The 17,942-nt window shown below is 39.4% G+C and overlaps 1 protein-coding gene across 7 annotated transcripts in view; it reads right to left on the minus strand.

The window, feature by feature from the left end:
• LOC105193855 (AT-rich interactive domain-containing protein 5B) overlaps nt 1-17,942 on the minus strand; it is a 150,811-nt gene that overhangs the window by 1,706 nt on the left and 131,163 nt on the right. For 5 of the 7 annotated variants that reach the window (XM_026135177.2, XM_026135178.2, XM_026135179.2 and 2 more), the window contains exons 4-8: nt 9,762-10,239; nt 4,953-5,243; nt 4,569-4,719; nt 3,996-4,209; nt 1-3,911 (exon numbers count right to left, since the gene is read on the minus strand). The exon at nt 1-3,911 is cut by the window's left edge and continues 1,706 nt beyond it. In XM_026135177.2, coding sequence (XP_025990962.1) covers nt 1,506-3,911; nt 3,996-4,209; nt 4,569-4,719; nt 4,953-5,243; nt 9,762-10,239 — 3,540 coding nt within the window. In that variant the 3' untranslated portion in view covers nt 1-1,505. Of the gene's footprint in view, nt 3,912-3,995; nt 4,210-4,568; nt 4,720-4,952; nt 5,244-6,769; nt 7,687-9,761; nt 10,240-17,942 lie in introns of those variants that run through there. The other 2 variants (XM_026135180.2, XM_011158497.3) reach the window with 2 other exon arrangements.

Raw genomic sequence — 17,942 nt, forward strand, 5'->3', positions numbered from 1 at the left:
CGCATCGACACGGTGTTAGAAAACGAAAGATCGTCACAAATATCTTTCGAGCGAAAAAAGAGACTATCGTAAATATTTCTGCAAAATATCGTTTTTTCGTTCCTCACAAGGAAACAGCAGCGATGCGACAATCGTTGGCCACACGAGCAAGACAGCCTGTGTACACTTACTAAACTTAACGCCCTTACGTAAATGTTGAAAGATAATGTAGGATTTGCCTAGCTTAATGATTTACGTGATTATATACATTATATACATGTCGCTGCTATAACATTGCATGCGTGCGCTTATATCGTATTAGAGGTGACTACAGAGCGGTGTATGTGATTGTGTACGAGTGTTTCTTTTTCTTTTATTATTAATGAAAATTGTCTAGCTTATACAGTACATAGGGTTTTCGCGAGCGTTACTACATAAGATTTATCCCTTTACACACAGTAAACAATTATACACTCCGATGATCCGCCGGCTAAATGTTTACCGTTCTTTTCTTTTTTTCTTTACACGGATTTATCACATGGTGCATTAAAAATAAATCATAATGTGTGCTTGCGAAATAAAAACCGAAAATAAAGAATCAAACGAATTTGAATAACGATAACGGTTACTTGAAAATACATATTTGAACGCGTGAAGAAAAAGAAAAAATAATTATTTTCTTAGAGAGTTGATATGAAACTCGTTCGCAACTCTTAGCATGGCACAAATAGTGCGAGCTTCCAATCAGAACATTGAATGTAACATGAAACTCAAAAAAACGCGCGTAAACCATTTATATAAAATAAACACATAAAAATAACGATTTTTTGTGGATTCCATCGACTGTCTTGAATAGCAATACATTTTGTCGCACTTTTATCACAGGATCTTTTTCTTAATATAGATAATCCTATAGAGTCTCGTGCAGGGACGTGAATCCAAGAATCTGATTTCGGAGAGAAAACTTGTATCCGCATGTTCCAAATATAACATACATTATTATGTTAAATTTAAATTCTTCAATATTAATTATATTAAATTTTTGCACGATTGATCCCGTGGAAAAAGATCAACATATATATATATATAAATTGTATTTCTCATTAAACGCATTATGAATATCACTAATTTATTTAAGAAATATTCATAATTATAATATATAGAGCGTATGAAAAATAATTACTCTATATGAAATTTGAAAGATACATTTTCGTTAAAAATCTGCATTAGGGCTCCTATAATCGGTATTTTAATTCATCTTTGCGCGAAACTCCGTGGGACCATCTTTGATCTATCATGAATAAACATTTGTGAAAAATTTCGTCCTGTTGCTCTAATCGAATAAAAATAATATATAAGTAACTGAACATAGATAATTTAAACAAACCACATTACTCTTATTATATCGCTTCACTCGCTGATATACATTTCGACAACGAATAAGTCCGACGGATCCTTGTCTTTCTCTAGTAATCGAAGCATCTCTCGCTATGCCGGAAACCCTACATGTTGAGATCCCAAATTGTCTATTTAGACGTTGGGGCGGCCGGCTGTTGATGCGGCGGCTGCCCCGTCATCCCCGTCAGTCTTGGTTGCGAGGAAGCGAGCAACTCCTTGTAATACGCGCTAAATTCCGGTGGTAGAAACGACGACGTGGCAGCGGCTGCGGCGGCCGTGGGCGGAATCGGTGGTGGGAATAAACCGTTGTAGAACGCGGAATAGTACATGGGGTCTAGGATTGCCGGGGGTAGGAACTTGCCGGACACATTTGGCAGTTGCGGCAACGGAAAACCGGTGGAGTTGTTCTGTGGTATCGTCGGCACAAACCCCGATGGTATGCTGGGTAAACTGTGTCGTCGCCCGGCTTCGTTCTGCCTGGATTCTTGATGCTGATGCTGCTGCTGCTGCTGTTGTTGTTGCGCTGCCAAGGATGATTTCTCGCCCTCGCTAATTCTACGATGTTGATGATCCCTGCCGGCTTCCGCAGCCGCTTTCCTCCTATCAATGCTCATTTGTGGTTGCATCGTCGTTGTCTGCATCCTAGGAAATGGACTCGCATTTGCGTGATTTAGATGGTTCAAATTGGGTACGTTCGGTATGATGGGATGACTTGGCTTTCTCGGTGTATATGGCGAAACCGGCTCGCTTCTCACCGTATATTTTCCATTTACTTGTTGCGGTTGTTGTTGTGGTGGTGGTAGTGGCGGTGGTGGTTGTTGTTGTTGCCTTCTTTGCGCGCTATTTAGCGTTCCTATCGCACCGCTCTTGTTAGGTGGACTCGGTATTTGGACGTGAGACGGCATACTCGGGTGATGATTGTTTTTGTGCTTGGGATTCACTAGTGTAATCTCCAGATTATTCGACGCGATAGTTCGACTGTCGATTACGTTTTGATAGGCGGGGAAGGGTACTCGCTTTGGACAGTCGATGGCAGGCCTATCCGGTTTCTCTTTAGCGGCGGGTGGATTCCGCACGTCCAGATTTAATGGATTAGGCCTCTGCACTACAGGTACTCTGACTATTTCTAAACTGGGCCTAGGGAACGTCGGTTTCTCGCTAGACTTTTGCGTCAAGTCGAGAACACTTCCTCCTTGTCCGATATCGTTGTTAGTGCTCATTTGCGGATGCTGCGAGCGTTGTTGTTGTTGTTGTTGCTGCTGCTGCAGTTGTTGCTGTTGATGTGGATGCAAATGCGAGTGCGGATGTGGATGTGGACTTGGATGCGAATGCGGCGAACGGTATTTTGGTGGAGAAACAAGAATATCCTTGGGATTTCCGTAAACTGTCCTTTCGTTGTGCACAAATATCGATCGTGATTGCGTCACTTTCGGCGGTAATAGCCTGCCGTTTGGAATATTTGGCGGAACGAAACGATGGTTTGGCTGCTGCGCAGACGGAATCGTTGACGGTACGACATTCGCATTCGCGTACAACTGCAATAGCGCGGCATTGTTCGAGTTACCGAGATTTATCACCCGACTGTTCGTCACGTTATTGTTGTTCATCATATTAATGTTGTTATTATTATGATGAGCCGGTAGTTGTTTAACCGCTGATATTCGCGATTGATGATTCTGATGGTGATCTTGAGGTGATGGTAGCATGTGTCCTATGTCGGGCGTCACGGTGACGGATATCAATTTAGGAATGGAATTGGGCGTGACTGGAAGCGGATACGGCGAGATCGATGGTTGCCTCTCTTCAGTGGACTTCATTGTAGCCGGCAGGGGCGACGGTTGCTGTTGCTGTTGATGCTGCTGCGGTGACACGGCGACGTTGCTTTGAATCACGCTCGGCCGTGCGTCCAGTTCAACGGCGGTAACCTCGAGACCGCCTTCGCGCAAAATCTCGAGCTTGCGTTTCTTGAAACTGGGAATGATTATTTTGTCTCTACTCGTGTCGCTTTCATTCTCAAGGTCGATCACCTCAGGTGATCTGCAGACCGGTGGTACCATCGTCTTCTCCGCGAATTTCTCACCGCCGAACAACGGTATATTCTCCTTGCCCTGCGCCAATAGAGTCGTCTGTTTGGGATCCAATTTTATCTCCTTCATATCTTTCTCAGGCGGAGGCGTTAGAGTGACAACCGTCGACGCGTTCGTCGGTACGCTAGTCACGGGCAAGCCTGGTGGCGAACACGACGGTGGAACTTGCTGGGATATCAAAGGACTGTTGAGCTGCCGCTCCAAGACGCTCTGATTGTTACTGGTACCATTCGTCGGCGTGGTGGAGGGTGTGCTGTTGGGTGTTGAGATTGACGTATTGGAGGATGGCGGTGGACTTGGCAGTTGGCTAGCTTGCTGGCTGGAAGGTGTCGCATTATTGGCGATTATTGTATTCAAAGACTTTAAGCGTTCCGGCTTTACTCGCACGCTACGTAACGAGGATGTCTTGCCGCTTTCACCTTTGGGTTTCTCACTCGAGAGTAAAGTCTGCAAGTGAAAAGGATACGTGAATAATTTGAACTACGTTAAATATGTGTAGTTTTATAAATAGATAAAGTTAGTGCCACTTACCGTTGTTGTTGCTGACATTATTGGTTGCAAGGGCGATGTCGTAGTCGTAGGAATTGCATCTATAGGTGGTGGTGTCTCCGACATGTACAGATCGCTCGGTTCCTCTTTGATATCTAAATCATCGGACATACTCATGCTCTTGGCACGTCGTCCGTGATTCAGTCTCACTTTTGTTTCTTCGCCTCGCTGATACCTTTCATACGGTAATAATAACCTGCAACAAAATCTTGTTATAACTTGAAGGAATTTGCTTGATTGACTTGATTACGTATAAAAGAAATCTCTAAATACGGCGATATCCAAAGTTATTAGCCACTCTAATTTTTTCTGTATCTTAACATGTCCGTTAAAATAAGAAAATCAAAGTTGTAAGTAAAAATCTTGAGATTTTACATAGATATCGAGACACTTATTTACAACTTTGGCTTTATTTTAAAAGATGTTAAGATACGCAGAAAATGATTAGATTAGAGTGCCTAATAATTTTGGAGATGGTTGTACATAGATGTTGCAAAGTGCATGTCGATTCTTAGATAAAAACGATCGTGATAAGAGTTCACTCAGATACTTCACCTTTCATAGTGTCTACGTGTAATAGTCGCCGCGCTAGTAGAACCCGTGTTGCCACCGATGTCGTCGTAGATTGTCTTCCAAAGACGGCCAGCGCTGACGGAGTCGTAACCACCGAGCATTTGCACTTTCGTGTAAAACAGGAACAGATCGACTGCAGAAGAAAAAAAAAAGGGATCGTTAGGATCGTAAACACGGGATGAATGTGATTTAGATTTAACGAGAAGGAAACCCTGCTGTGTCTTAGCTCTCTGCAGTCTCGCGACCAAATCGCCGCCGGAATTGCGCGGATAGAAATTGGAAAAATGAGAGAAATCGGTCTTGTCCTTCCGGTGGCAAGACCGGTCATCGGATAGGAAATCCGAGAAAAAATAACAAGATACTGACTCTGCCTGTAGCCCAGCAGTGGCATCTTTCCGACCGGCGTACCCCGAGAGTTCATAAAACTCTGCACGTCGGTGATAAACTTCTTTTCTTCCGCGCTGGTTTTCCTCTCGCTCCGCCGTACCCCGGACGAGGGCGGCCTCCCGACTGTGGGTATCACCAGGCTAGTGCTGGTGATCGCCAACGTACTCTTTGACGTCGACGCTACCGAGGCTTCGCTCTCGTTCGAGGATTCGCCCGGCGAAGCGCTGCGCTTTTTACGCTTTCTTCGCGGTCTGCCCTTTAGCTTTGGCGCTGAAAATCACAAACATATTGCTCAATCGTTATATGTATATATAGATTCATCTCAATTTTGCATATAATTTTCATATCTCGAATGACTGCACAGTAAGAAAATTACATATTTTCTTTGCTTAACCGACATACTTTATTTACATGAACAAATTTTATATAGATATGTAAGAAAAATATATTTTCATTATTCAATAATTTTCATAAGTTGAAAGGAAAAAAACAATAATACCTTCAAAGCAAATGAATTAAAATCTTTTAATAGTATTATTACTAACAATCATATTGTGTTCTTTAAATAATTACTTATAATATTGAGATAAAAATATATTTTGCTGAAATTTTTTTCAACATTTTCAAATTCTTTAAAGATTGAATTATATTATAAGTAAGACATTCACTGACTGACGATTTCATATAACTTAACGAATATAATCTTGTTTATATATGAAATAATAATTGTTAAATATAATAAAATACATTAGTTTCAATTTGATACTGATGTTTTTTCTGTGCATTACTGGAAAAAAAAGATTTGCAAAATGTATCATAATGAACAATTAAAAAGTTTTCGCGTACATTGCATGACGTTTTTAGAAAGTCCATGAAAAATTAATTTTTCTATAATACATCTTTTAAAATTAAGATATACACTTACGTATGTATGTAACATTATTGCGTACAGATATATGCGACGAATAAAACAAGTGTAAAATAGTTAACGTAAAATATTTGTTCGAAGCATTAATGTCGTAAATACGATAAGACACGTGAACACGATGAGCATATGTGACCTGTTGAATACCTTATAGTAGTTACAAGGTCGAGAAAGTATTTATTTATTTCGACACGACACAATAACATTAATAAACAGACCTGAACAGTCAAAGTGACTCGAAAGTTCGCAGTAGCGCGATTATACGATCGACCGTTCTCAACTTTATTAATTTAACTTTATTAATTTGAGCAATATTCTCGAAACAATTTGTACGTTATAAAATCCAATTAATGTAATTTCTTTTTTTTTCGTTCGTTTAATCGCACAAATATCACAATAGCAATCATCGTAATCGCAGTTTCAATCTCCATCGATATTCGATATGTATATTCACGTACGATAATTTGTTCAAAAAATTATGTAGCGTCACACACCGATAATTTTTAATTGAGTAATAACGGTGTTCTGAAATGTTGGGTTAATTGTCAACGTTCAATTATCAATATAACAATAGTCTGGAAAAATGAGAAAACAAATAGTGCAACACATTCGATAAATGCCTCACAAGGCATTATAAAGGCTCAATGGCCAGCTCGTGTGTTAATCTACTATCAAATTAACTGTTTTGACTTTGCGCTTCAAATTATGTGTATTACGTCGGCAACACGTGCGTACGCACGACACACGTGCATTCGACAGATTCGATTGTCGCGTACACGAGATCTGGATTTTTCGTGTACAATTTCCCCCTTTTACGAATTTACAAATATATATGCATATATATATATATATATACATATCTCTGTCTTACCAGGTATATTTAGATAGACCACTTTATTATTGTGAATTCGCATCACAATAGCCATCGTTTCTGCTGTCGTAAAAAGCTTCGGAAGACACTCACGATTACAGATCCACGGTAATAGTTCGCAGGCGATAGTAACTGTTTTTTCCGCGAGCGACGTAAAAGAACTTGGCGAAAATACGACGAGCGCGCGCCCGACGGACAAAACAAACGAGTTACGAGGTTCGTTGTCGAGTCGCCGGTCGTTGCGTCATCGGGATCCGTCGGGATTGTCGGGAAGCGAGGAGTTCGCGCGAGCAAGCCTCTTACACTTTCCAGTTCTCTTTCTGCAGTAGCCCTACCAATCGGTTCGTTCTAGAAGCGAAATTTTCCACAACACGCGAAACACGCGTACAGTCGACAACGAGGATTCCGTTCGTTTGTGATACAAGTTCGTCAGAACTGTACAATTTGCACGACTGCCCACCACCCGGCGTACACACGCATACAAACACGCGTTGCGTTCGAATCGCGATAGACACGATGCCACATATGTATATAGCACGATAAAGCGTCTCGGTGGCGATGAACCAGATCGCGCCGCGCCGCGCCGTGCCGCGCCGCGCGCGCGACAAAAAAAAACTGCACTTGGATCGTGACGAAAAACCGCAATTTTGATCGCAGCCAATCAAAGCCGGACAATGAGCCGCGCCACTAACCGGCGTAGCTGACAATCGGATTTTCGGTTACGAACGTCAATACGTACGTCCACGTGACGAGAAGGGAGAAAATCGGCGATTTTTCGATCGGTTGACTGCGGCGAGTAGGCGATAAATGCCGAACGAATGCACGCGAGTCGAACAGGATCATGCGTGCACGCACGCGGTGCGGCGTGCGGTCCCTGCTCTCCCTTCGCTAGGATGTCGCGTTACGCGCGCGACGTACGACCAATGATGCGTCGTGGGCAAATCGTCGACAACGAATGCGAGATCGATGACTACGACGGTGACCGGTGACCGGCGGCGGCGGCCGCGGCCGTGGCGTTTCCGTACAATGAAATCTAAGTTCGGTAGTGCCGTTAGGCTTTATGAGTCGAGTCAATATTGACTCCCGTCCTTAAAATGACCAACGGACGAACTTTACGGCCATTCCACGATAAAATGATTCATCCACATTTTCAACAATGTGGATCAACTTTCATCTCTGTTTAACTTTCATGTATAAAACAGAAAATCAATGAGATTCTAACAGAAAAGCCCAATGACAAGATTTTGTAATGGACAAATATGCAAACGGACTTCCCACTGGGCCTTGTCTCCTTTGTCACATCCTTCGGAAGCTTTCCATTCCCGAATCGAGTGCGCGCACGTGGTCCAATGAAATGGTAGTCGTAAACTAATTTTTTCCAACGCCAGCTAGTCGACACTCTCGTGTACATATACATCGTTAAGCGAGCTCGCTATTATGTTTTGCTGATCGGTATCTTTGTGTTATCTTCGCGTTTCATCCAACGAATACAAAAAAGAACGCATGCGAGAGAATCGAAAACAATATCGTTTTGTTTCTTCTTTTTTATACGTTATTCGGATTCTTCCCGACACGCCTATACGTATCGATGCGTAAAATGAATTTATTATCACGAGATATTCGTGTGAATACCTTAAAATGCATCATTGCAAAAAAAAAGTAACGTGTCAAGGCCTTGGTGCACAAAAAACTTGAAAACTTAGATAGTAAATGAATTAACCAATAACAGTCGAAAATGTAAGATGACAATGTAGCATGCAGCAGCAAATCTAACACGTTGATTTTCTTCTTATTATTTAAGTTTTTTTGTGTCATGGCCTTTAACATTGCTAATTGTAAATACGTCACAAAATCAAGATTACAATTTATTTATTCATACTTACGAATGACCGAGAGAGAAGTTTAAAATATCCGATCAAAATATTCGAAAATTTCCTTTAAAGGTTTATTCTTCGTATTAATACAATTAAAATGTATGTGTATAGCGCTTCGATTTTTTACTTATTTTTTTTTACATCAAAGTAACTGTCGACTATTTACCATAAAATGGTGCAAGTTCAAACAATCTTTCAAGTAAAAGTTACAAAAGACGTTTAATGAATCATAATAAGACTGGCGGAAAACAACTCATTGTAAAAGACAAAAGAAGAGTAGAACAAAGCTTTTTAATGATTGCGCGTTTTTCGAGAACAATTATTTTAAATGCGAAAATATTATGCTACACGTCTGTGTATGCTCAATTATTTCTCATGTGCTGATTAGAGTACAGTTATAATAATAAATACAGGCAATTGAGATACCATCATCGCAGGCTTCCAGTATTAAAAACATCAGTATTTTCGCAATTGCTATACGTATAATGTCATTTTTTTCGAAAGATAAGTTAATAACGATGTCAGTGCTTAGTATTAATAGATAATGTACTATGTATAGCAACATATATATAATATAATACGGTCGTATCAAGTAAACAAACTTTAAGGTCATACGTTATAAGCATCTTACAAGTTAAACACACGCACAAATGCCAACATCCATTTAAACGTACATCTACACGAATATGAACATTTTCGCAAACAAAATAATTTCTTTTTATTTTTTGAAGAAAAAATTGAAAAAAAAAACACAAATGGAAAGTGTAGAAGAATTTTATTATTGATATTTAAAAATGTACAATAAATTTATTTTCAAAATTTTCTTGAGGTTTATTATGCAATTAATAAAATAATATTTAATAATTTGATAATAAATCAAAAGAATATTTTTATACAATCAATAAAAAAAGTTTCTTTTATAAACTTTTAATTTTTTTTTTTTTGACCAAAGAAAAATTATCTCTTGACCGATTGTGTTACGATTTACCGGATATCTCGCGCTATCTACTATTATGTAAAGTTGTAAATGGATGTAAAATGTATTGAAACAAATTCTCTTGCAAGATTTACGAATCGCGATTAAGTTGAAACCAGATAACCGACAATATCGTACATACCCAAGTGATTACACAGTAGTTCGTGAGTCTCGAGATCCGGATAGTCAAACGTGTCCCTGCAGAAGAGCACCCTGGTGCCGGGCGTCGCGGTAAAGCCCCCTAACGCGGCCGCGATGGACGAGCACAACCAGGATGGCTCGGCACCCTCGAGTCTACGCAGGAGCGCCCGATAGCGACAGTACCTTGGATACGAGAGTACCACTACTTTTGTCTGGAAGTTGTCCAATCTTTTCGAACAGTTCAAGTTGGTCTCGTATTCCTTCTGCTGCTTATCGACGTCCGAGAAGTCAATCCCCGGGTCCGTCAATACCTGTGGCTGTGGCATTTCGTATCTGAGCGGACTGGTCTCCGGGGACGACGTCGGGGTTGTCGGATAGGACACCTCCCGGCCCCACGACCATTCCAGCGTAGGCGAGAGCCATGTGACTAGGTCGTGCACGCGGACGACTACTTTTTCTGAAATCGTCAGCACCTCGTCCTGCAAAGAAAAATATTTCTAGATGTAGCTTACATCGGTTATAGATATCGAGTCGTTGAAAAAATTTATGTTTATTTATCTTTATCGCTTGCCTAGTTAAATTAACTTAAAATCAGCAATAAATGAAGAAATAAAAATAGGATATTGTTGCTTTGCCGCAGAGGCTGATATTTTAATCAAATTGAGGTACATACAAGTATAATACAGTAACGTATATCATTAATAAATGAAAAATTTATTTCACTACTTATCAAAAGAGCGTGAATTAGCACGTGAGCAAAAATTACGACAAATTCGCGATTTGAATTGGCGGCAAGTCTCGATAGAAATCCCATTTACCTACATAACATGGCTCCATCGTACTTATACTATACCAACTTTCAATTGAGAGCTAGCGACTCTACATGGGAATGCCAGGAACTTGCACGGGGGAAAGCCTTCGTGGAGAGATGAAACTGTCGGCGGGGGGAGGGGGAGGGGGAGGGGAGGGGGGGAGAGGGAGAGGGAGAGGAGAGAGGAAGAAAGGGAGGAAGGAGGAAATAGAAAGGAGAAAGGGAAGAGAAAGATGAGAGATTGTGTGTACGTAATAGTCTCTCCTTTCTCTATATATGTGATACGTTATATATGTACATAATCCACGCAGCATAAACCGTGGTTTATGCTGCATCTCGAGTGCATCGTTATCCGCTCCGCCTCCACGATAATTTAATTGTTCGCCGGTGCTTGCAGCGCGACGTCATTTTCGCCAAGTTTGACTTATTACTTGCCCCATATGCCTCTGCTCTTTCCGTATTAGACGCATAAATTATTATCGCCCATTCGAGCAGAGTTCAAACGCTTACGCAACCTCAACGATACCACGTGTAATCGAATGACTTCGTCACAGCTGTGCGCGCGCTACGTATATATATGAATTTATTTTATTATTAACGCATTATCTCATTGTTTATTTTTGACAGCAATAATTGTATATATAAATATCTAATATTATCTATTTTACGTTTGTCGTCTGTTTTTAATGAGCAACGATTATTTAACTAACAATGCATTTCTCAATCTTTTTACTTTTGACAGAAAAACGATAACAATTATTATATAAATGTGTATCCGTTTATTTCAAAGAGCTCTTAGCTTTGACAGAAACCGAAAATAATTTTTCTCGCGTTTCCGAGCGTAGCTCGTATGGCCACTGACTCCATATAATTCGATAAATTTTCCACATGAGTGAAAATCTGTGCGCCGTAAGAAAGACACACTCTTTCGGTAATTGTGCAACGCGCCAAGCGAAGCGTGATTTACCTCGTGTATGTACGCCCGGGGCGATTTTATATGGTGGCTAACGAAAGATAATTTATTGGCGTTGCAAATATCTATTGGGCCGAAGTTCGGAAACGACTTTATTTATACGTGACATAATGTTCTATTTGGCTTGGGAGCCACTGTATGTTGCTCGGGTTATACTTTCATCTTTTAGCTCTCTCTCTCTCTCTCTATTTGTCCGTATTTCCCCTCGACTCTCCGCCACCCCGTGTCTTTTTCCCTTCGCCCTTCTTCCCACCCTCACCCGAGAGTTCTTCCAATAGTAGTTTCCCTTCTACTATAACCTTTCTACCGGTCGGCTTCTGTCCTCTCTCTCTCTCTCTCTCTGCCGCCATCCTCCCTTCCGTTCTCTTCCCCTCAACCCCTTTCTCTGTCTTTGTCTCATCTCGCCCTTCTCTCACCGTTCCTCCTCAAACCCCCGCAGTCCCTCCTCCTACCATTTGCCTCATTCCGTCGTCCCCACTTATTCGCTTGCTGTGCTTCTCCCTGACGTGTGTTTCTCGTCTCTTACCCCCCGACCCGCAACCGCTAGCGATGGGCCCGATCCAATTCCCGAGCTGTAATTTTCAATCGATTCACAAGCGGCTCTCGTCGTCGAAAGCCATCGACGAACATTAGAATAATCGCTGTCCGATCTAATAATTGAATCAACGCTCGCATCGCGTTTCGTTATCTCGCTTCGTTAATTCTTTGCGCGCGACACGTTGTGTTGGAAAAGTTTTGTGTTGAGTAAAGCTTTAAAAAAATTCAAACAATCCTCACTTAAGAAACGGATACGATGGAAATTCTTTTTCCACGATGATATTAAATTTACCAACTTTATTCTAACTTATTAGCTGTATAATAATTCTATCAATCATAAAATAACAGAAAAATTATAAAATATGAATTTTACATTTTTTTTCAGTTATTACAAAAGAAATAGATTTTATAAAATTATTTTGATACATTTATTATATATATAGATATAAATATTTACGAGACCATCTTAAAAATATTTTAGCGTATCCATGTTACTATTTGACTATAATCTTACAAATGTTTCGTAAAACAGTAATTTTAGGATCGTTTAAGCACGCGACTCCATAATCACAAAATTACTGGTGAGGCACAATGTATCTTGTTCAAGTCAAAATAGCTTGCGGTAGGCTTTACTCTGCGAAGCAATTCCGAATGCAGGGGTTAATTCTACGGAAGAGAAGGTTGCGACCTCGGAGAGGTCGCGATTAACCTTCCGTATCGAGATGCCTCGACGAAAAAAAATATCGGTACCGTTTGAATCACGCTTGATCCCATCGCTGCGTAGTCCTACGCATCCGCGCGTGCCAATTCGTCCTGTTTCTCTCTTTCTCTCTTTCTCTCTTTCCTCCGGGCGAATATTCGATGCTGAAAATAAACCTTGCACTCGAGGACGAGCGAAAAACTATGATTGAACATGGAATAAATCGCGGAATGTGTCGCGACTCGACACATGAAATAAAATCTTCACGAAAGGATTGTTGGAATTTTTTGTCTTTATTTATTTATAACCGTCTTAAAATTTTGTTACATATTTTGTGAATTTTTCTCGAAATTTTGTACATTTACTAACTAGGTTACCTCGTTTTTCTTTATTTGAAATAATTTTCATTGGATAGAAAATTTTGTGTTTTAAAAAGAAGTTGATTATTCCGATTGACTCAAAGGCAAAAGGTTCTCTCGACTTTTAGTGGATTTGTTATGCGAGCGATTTCCCAGGAGTGTCCGTTGGGGATTCCGAATTTTACGAGACGGTTATTCGACTTGCCGAGCACGATTCCGCTGATCGATTGTTTTTGTTCGCGCTTGCGGCGCCAAGCGACCGTGAGTTTTCGCCGCAAGCACGTGTAATTCAATTTTGAAGTTCGCAAAGTCGCGGATTTAACGGAAAACGGCATTGTCAACGGTGAAACGGCGCATGCGAAACAAATGTATCGGTTTCAAAGTTAGAGTACTTGGCGAAAAGTTGAATGGCAGTGGTACGAAAGTTGCGACATGTAAAAAAGGAATTTCTTATAAAATGCCACGTTCTTTCACAAAATCCCTCGCGTTTCCGCACGTCAAAGAGTTTACCGCGACAACGGTAATGAATTTCGATGAAACGCGAGACCTCGCCTCGCTTTTTCGGCGCGTATATCCATCCCTCTGACTTCCGTGTTTCACGCGCGGGAAACGGGAGAGCGCGTGTAGCATCATCACGATTGTTCTGACGCGGTTGCAGCCATGCGGCCGAATGCGACGACGCGCCGCGCTGCTTGCAGTTCAACCCTGCGGCGATGCACGCACACGAATACGTCGCGACATCGAGTCGATGCACCGTGCTGCGTGTCGAATCGGAGTGATAATGTATTCCGACGTTGCTACGGCGATTCGTATGTGCCTCCTAAATATATCCTAAATATATCCTACACACCGATCTATCAATTTGCAAACTTTTCATATGAAACTGGTGCATGAAAAATTCACTCTTTTCTCCGCTGCCGGAAAAGAAAGCAGATGGCAAATGAAAAGAATAACTCACCAATCTCAACGTAATCGTTGATCGTTAAACCGGTGGACAAAAATTTTATAATTTATTACGGCACTTAATATATTTTTCCAAAATTGTTCTATTGTTTGAATCTGGCTAAAGTTAGGTAAATATAATAATATTTGTGTCCGATAAAAATAGAAAAATATTCAATCGAACGATCAATGCTAGAGAAAAATTGAAATAGATTCAATACAAGTATTTATTTAAAGGATGTATCTATAAATATTATACCATTTGAAACATTGAGTTCCATATATTATCGATAAGTGAGTTTTCTCTATTTTCTGTTTATATATTTCTTCAAAGTACAAAATAGAAAATAGTAATAAACCACGTAAAATATTTACTTTTTTTCATACGCACTTCACAAGATACTTATTTCGATAGAATTTATATAGGCGATATGTAGATACACCGTTTAAATAAATACTTGTATTAAATCTATTTCAATATTTTCTCAGTACTGAATATTTCAACTATTTTTCCTAGCATTGCGAACGATCAATGAAAATAAAGACTCAGCAACGAGTTTCCTCAAAATGCTAATTACGTCATTACAATTTACTAAGATTGTTAATAATATATATCACTAGCACCGTGTGGCAGATGAGATATCACAAACAGCAATATTTCGTTTCACCGCTCGACGCAGTGAAGAGTGGGGATGAAGTCGGAGGGCTTAGGCCAAGGTTTGGGTGGGGCTAATTATCAATATGAGAAGAGCGGATGGGGCGAGCAGAGGGATGCAAACTACCTCGAGTTAGACTTTCAAAAGAAAAGCTAAAATAATTGAAGAGACTGAGAGAGATTTATCAACAAGTTGAAGGAAATTGATGTATTATATGTAACAAATAATTACATTAAATAATTGACAAAAGAATGTTTTTTATATAATATAACATATTATAAATAATATATTTTGCTATATGTATTAACGGTGAATATTATTATTATTATTATTATTATAGTACTTATAGCTTTTCACACGTATATAAATTGATATTTATCTTTCTTCTTTCCTAATAACGCATAATAATAAATCCTTTATTGAAAAATGCAACCTTCTAGTTTATAAATGACCTTTTGCATTATACGCAGCTGCTGGATATAATTTTACAAACGTATGTTACATCAAGTATAAATAAAGGCGAAGAACATGTCCACCATATTATTAGCATAGCCGCGAAAGTTTCTACTGCGTAATATCATCTCGTATCCAGCACTTCTTTATCTTGCGCCTCTCACCAAACTTCTTAAATGGGCTTTTGTAACTTAAATGAAAATAGATTCCAAGAGAGAAACGTGTTGCGAGTGAAAAGGAGAAAGAGATAGCTGTGTATACTGAGAAAATTTTAATTTAAATTTCAGTGCAACGCGATAAAAAATGTTTTCGTATACGAGTCGTGTACGTACGGCTGTATACGTAACTCTTATCGCTTTCGAGTTATCTAAAGCTAGTCATGTAAATGCAAGGCATAATTACAAAATAATAACCGTCGATTAAAATTCACGTCAGCCGCTTGACCACCGATAATGAATACATTCTCGCGAAGCGCTATTGATTAGATAACGTCTTTGTCCTTTTTGCCGCTTGAATTATGCCGCCCTGATATCCGTTACGAACCACATAAAATTCACTGTACAAGTGACTAATTGTAAAATAACGGAAAAAGAAAAAAAAACAGATGAAGAATCAGAGTCGCAGGCTAAATCCGCGAAACTGCAGTTGACATATTCGCCGAGCGTACATAACACATTCATACGTAAAACGGGATATGTAGCGTCTCGACCCGCAGTGGTGGTCAATTTCTTCTACTGTACAAACGCTACACGTTGTAGAATGTAGAAAATCTAAAGCGATTACGCACCAAAAATGAAATTTTTAGGTAAAATACGAGAATATCCATTTTAATGAAATTTTTGTATCAAAAAATATACAATATAATATACGTGACGCATTTACGATATTAAAATTAGATTGGCTGATTGGATTAAATTAAACACATTTGGGGAATTATATATATATATACACACACACACGCACACAATGCGAGTAATAAAATTTCTAAAAATTTTCACATTTTTTACTATTGTGAATCTTTTGAATTTTGATAGAATTGTTACGGCGAATCGAATGGAAGTAAGGGACAAATAACGTGTTCGGCGCAATGTATTTTTCGACAACACGCGAGTACAAATGTTGAAAGTTTGCATGTATTTATTCTCATCGCACGTTTGTTCTTTTAAAAGCTAACAATACGAGGCAAAATGTAAACCGAGCACTTTTGCAATACGATCGTAACAATACCAGCGTGATTTCAATGCGCCGCGCGCGCAGAGACGAGCAAACACAATTAGAGATAATAATAAACCGTTGTCGAGCGAAATGCGTTTGTCGTAAAATTGAAAAAATAAACGCGTTGACAGGATCGATAGAATTAATCAGAATCAACGGCAAGTAATGTGAATCAACGTTATTGAGAGCCGCTGGGAAGCATAAATCACTGTTAGATTAAACCCTGGAGCATGCAGCAGTAGTAGATGGGCCAATGGTATGCTTTCAGGAAATATAGGGTGACCCAAAAGTTCCGATCCATACTTGATCGATCCATGAGATAGTGGCTATTAACTGATGCCAGGTCAAAGTAAACATCTATCAATCTATCAGATATAATGCCTCGAATTATGGAAAAATAGTAAATATTTTTAAATTAAAAAAATATATCAATAATTGTTAAATAATTTCATGATTTTATTAGATGCTTAACGACTGATTATTATTCTATTGTTGCGTTGAAATTTGCACAGAAAAAAAGAACAATTTTGTTTTGAAAACATCTTTGTTTTTGAGAAATGTAAATATTGAAATTAGATTATACAGTGTTGAACAGGCATAACTTGCTTGCACGAAGAATATTTTGTATAAATTTGATCAAGAAACATAATATAATTTAATATATTAATATATAATTATATACATATAAGCAAAATCATTATTGTTTCACATATAAGTAAAAATGTAATTTCTTGCTTATAAAATGAAATACAATGATTGTTAAAAAAAATATATTAGTTTCAATTCCGTGTATTAGATATACAGATAAAGAAAAAGCATCTTTTAAAAGCTAGGTACTATTTGTTACATTTCTGTGGAATACATATTCGTCGGAAACTTGTAAGTGAATTTGAAGTCGGGAATCTCGTTCGAAAGATAACAGAAAAGCAATTTGTAAAACAATCATGAAGATAGTGAAATCATGAATTAACGATCGGTCATTACTTATTACACACATTGCTACCGTTTGGTAATTTTTCACGTTCGTGCAGACCATGTTCCAGAAATTGCTAAATTACTATTAAACGGTGTAATTAAAAGCAGGCGAGCAATTAGAGCGTGCGTAACGGAGACGCACTCTCGTAGTCAGAAGTCGAACCTTAATTCAAGAGCGATAAACGGGTTTTTGCGCGATTCGACTATTCTGAATAAAAACAGAACTACCTTGGTATATCGTGCACGAGCTCGGGCTAAAAGGAATTTGATTATGCTCGATGGTTTACACACGGTGCTTCTGGATCGATGCAGCCTCGTGGCTCCCTCCTCTTCCTCTTCCTCCTCGTCTCACTTCCTCTTCTCCTCCCCTCTCTTTCTCTCACTCTCTCTCTCTCTCTCCCCCCTCCATATCGCCTTCTCTTCGTCTCCCTTCCGTTCCTCTCCTTCGCACCATTTGCCCTTTTGCCTTTTTCGTTCGTTGCATATTATATATAGCTCCAAGTATTGCCGTGTAGTATGCAAATATGCGCGTGGACGCGCACACAAAATTATTTGACCGTA

This window comes from Solenopsis invicta, chromosome 16, assembly GCF_016802725.1.
Source record: "Solenopsis invicta isolate M01_SB chromosome 16, UNIL_Sinv_3.0, whole genome shotgun sequence".
Taxonomy (NCBI): domain Eukaryota; kingdom Metazoa; phylum Arthropoda; class Insecta; order Hymenoptera; family Formicidae; genus Solenopsis; species Solenopsis invicta.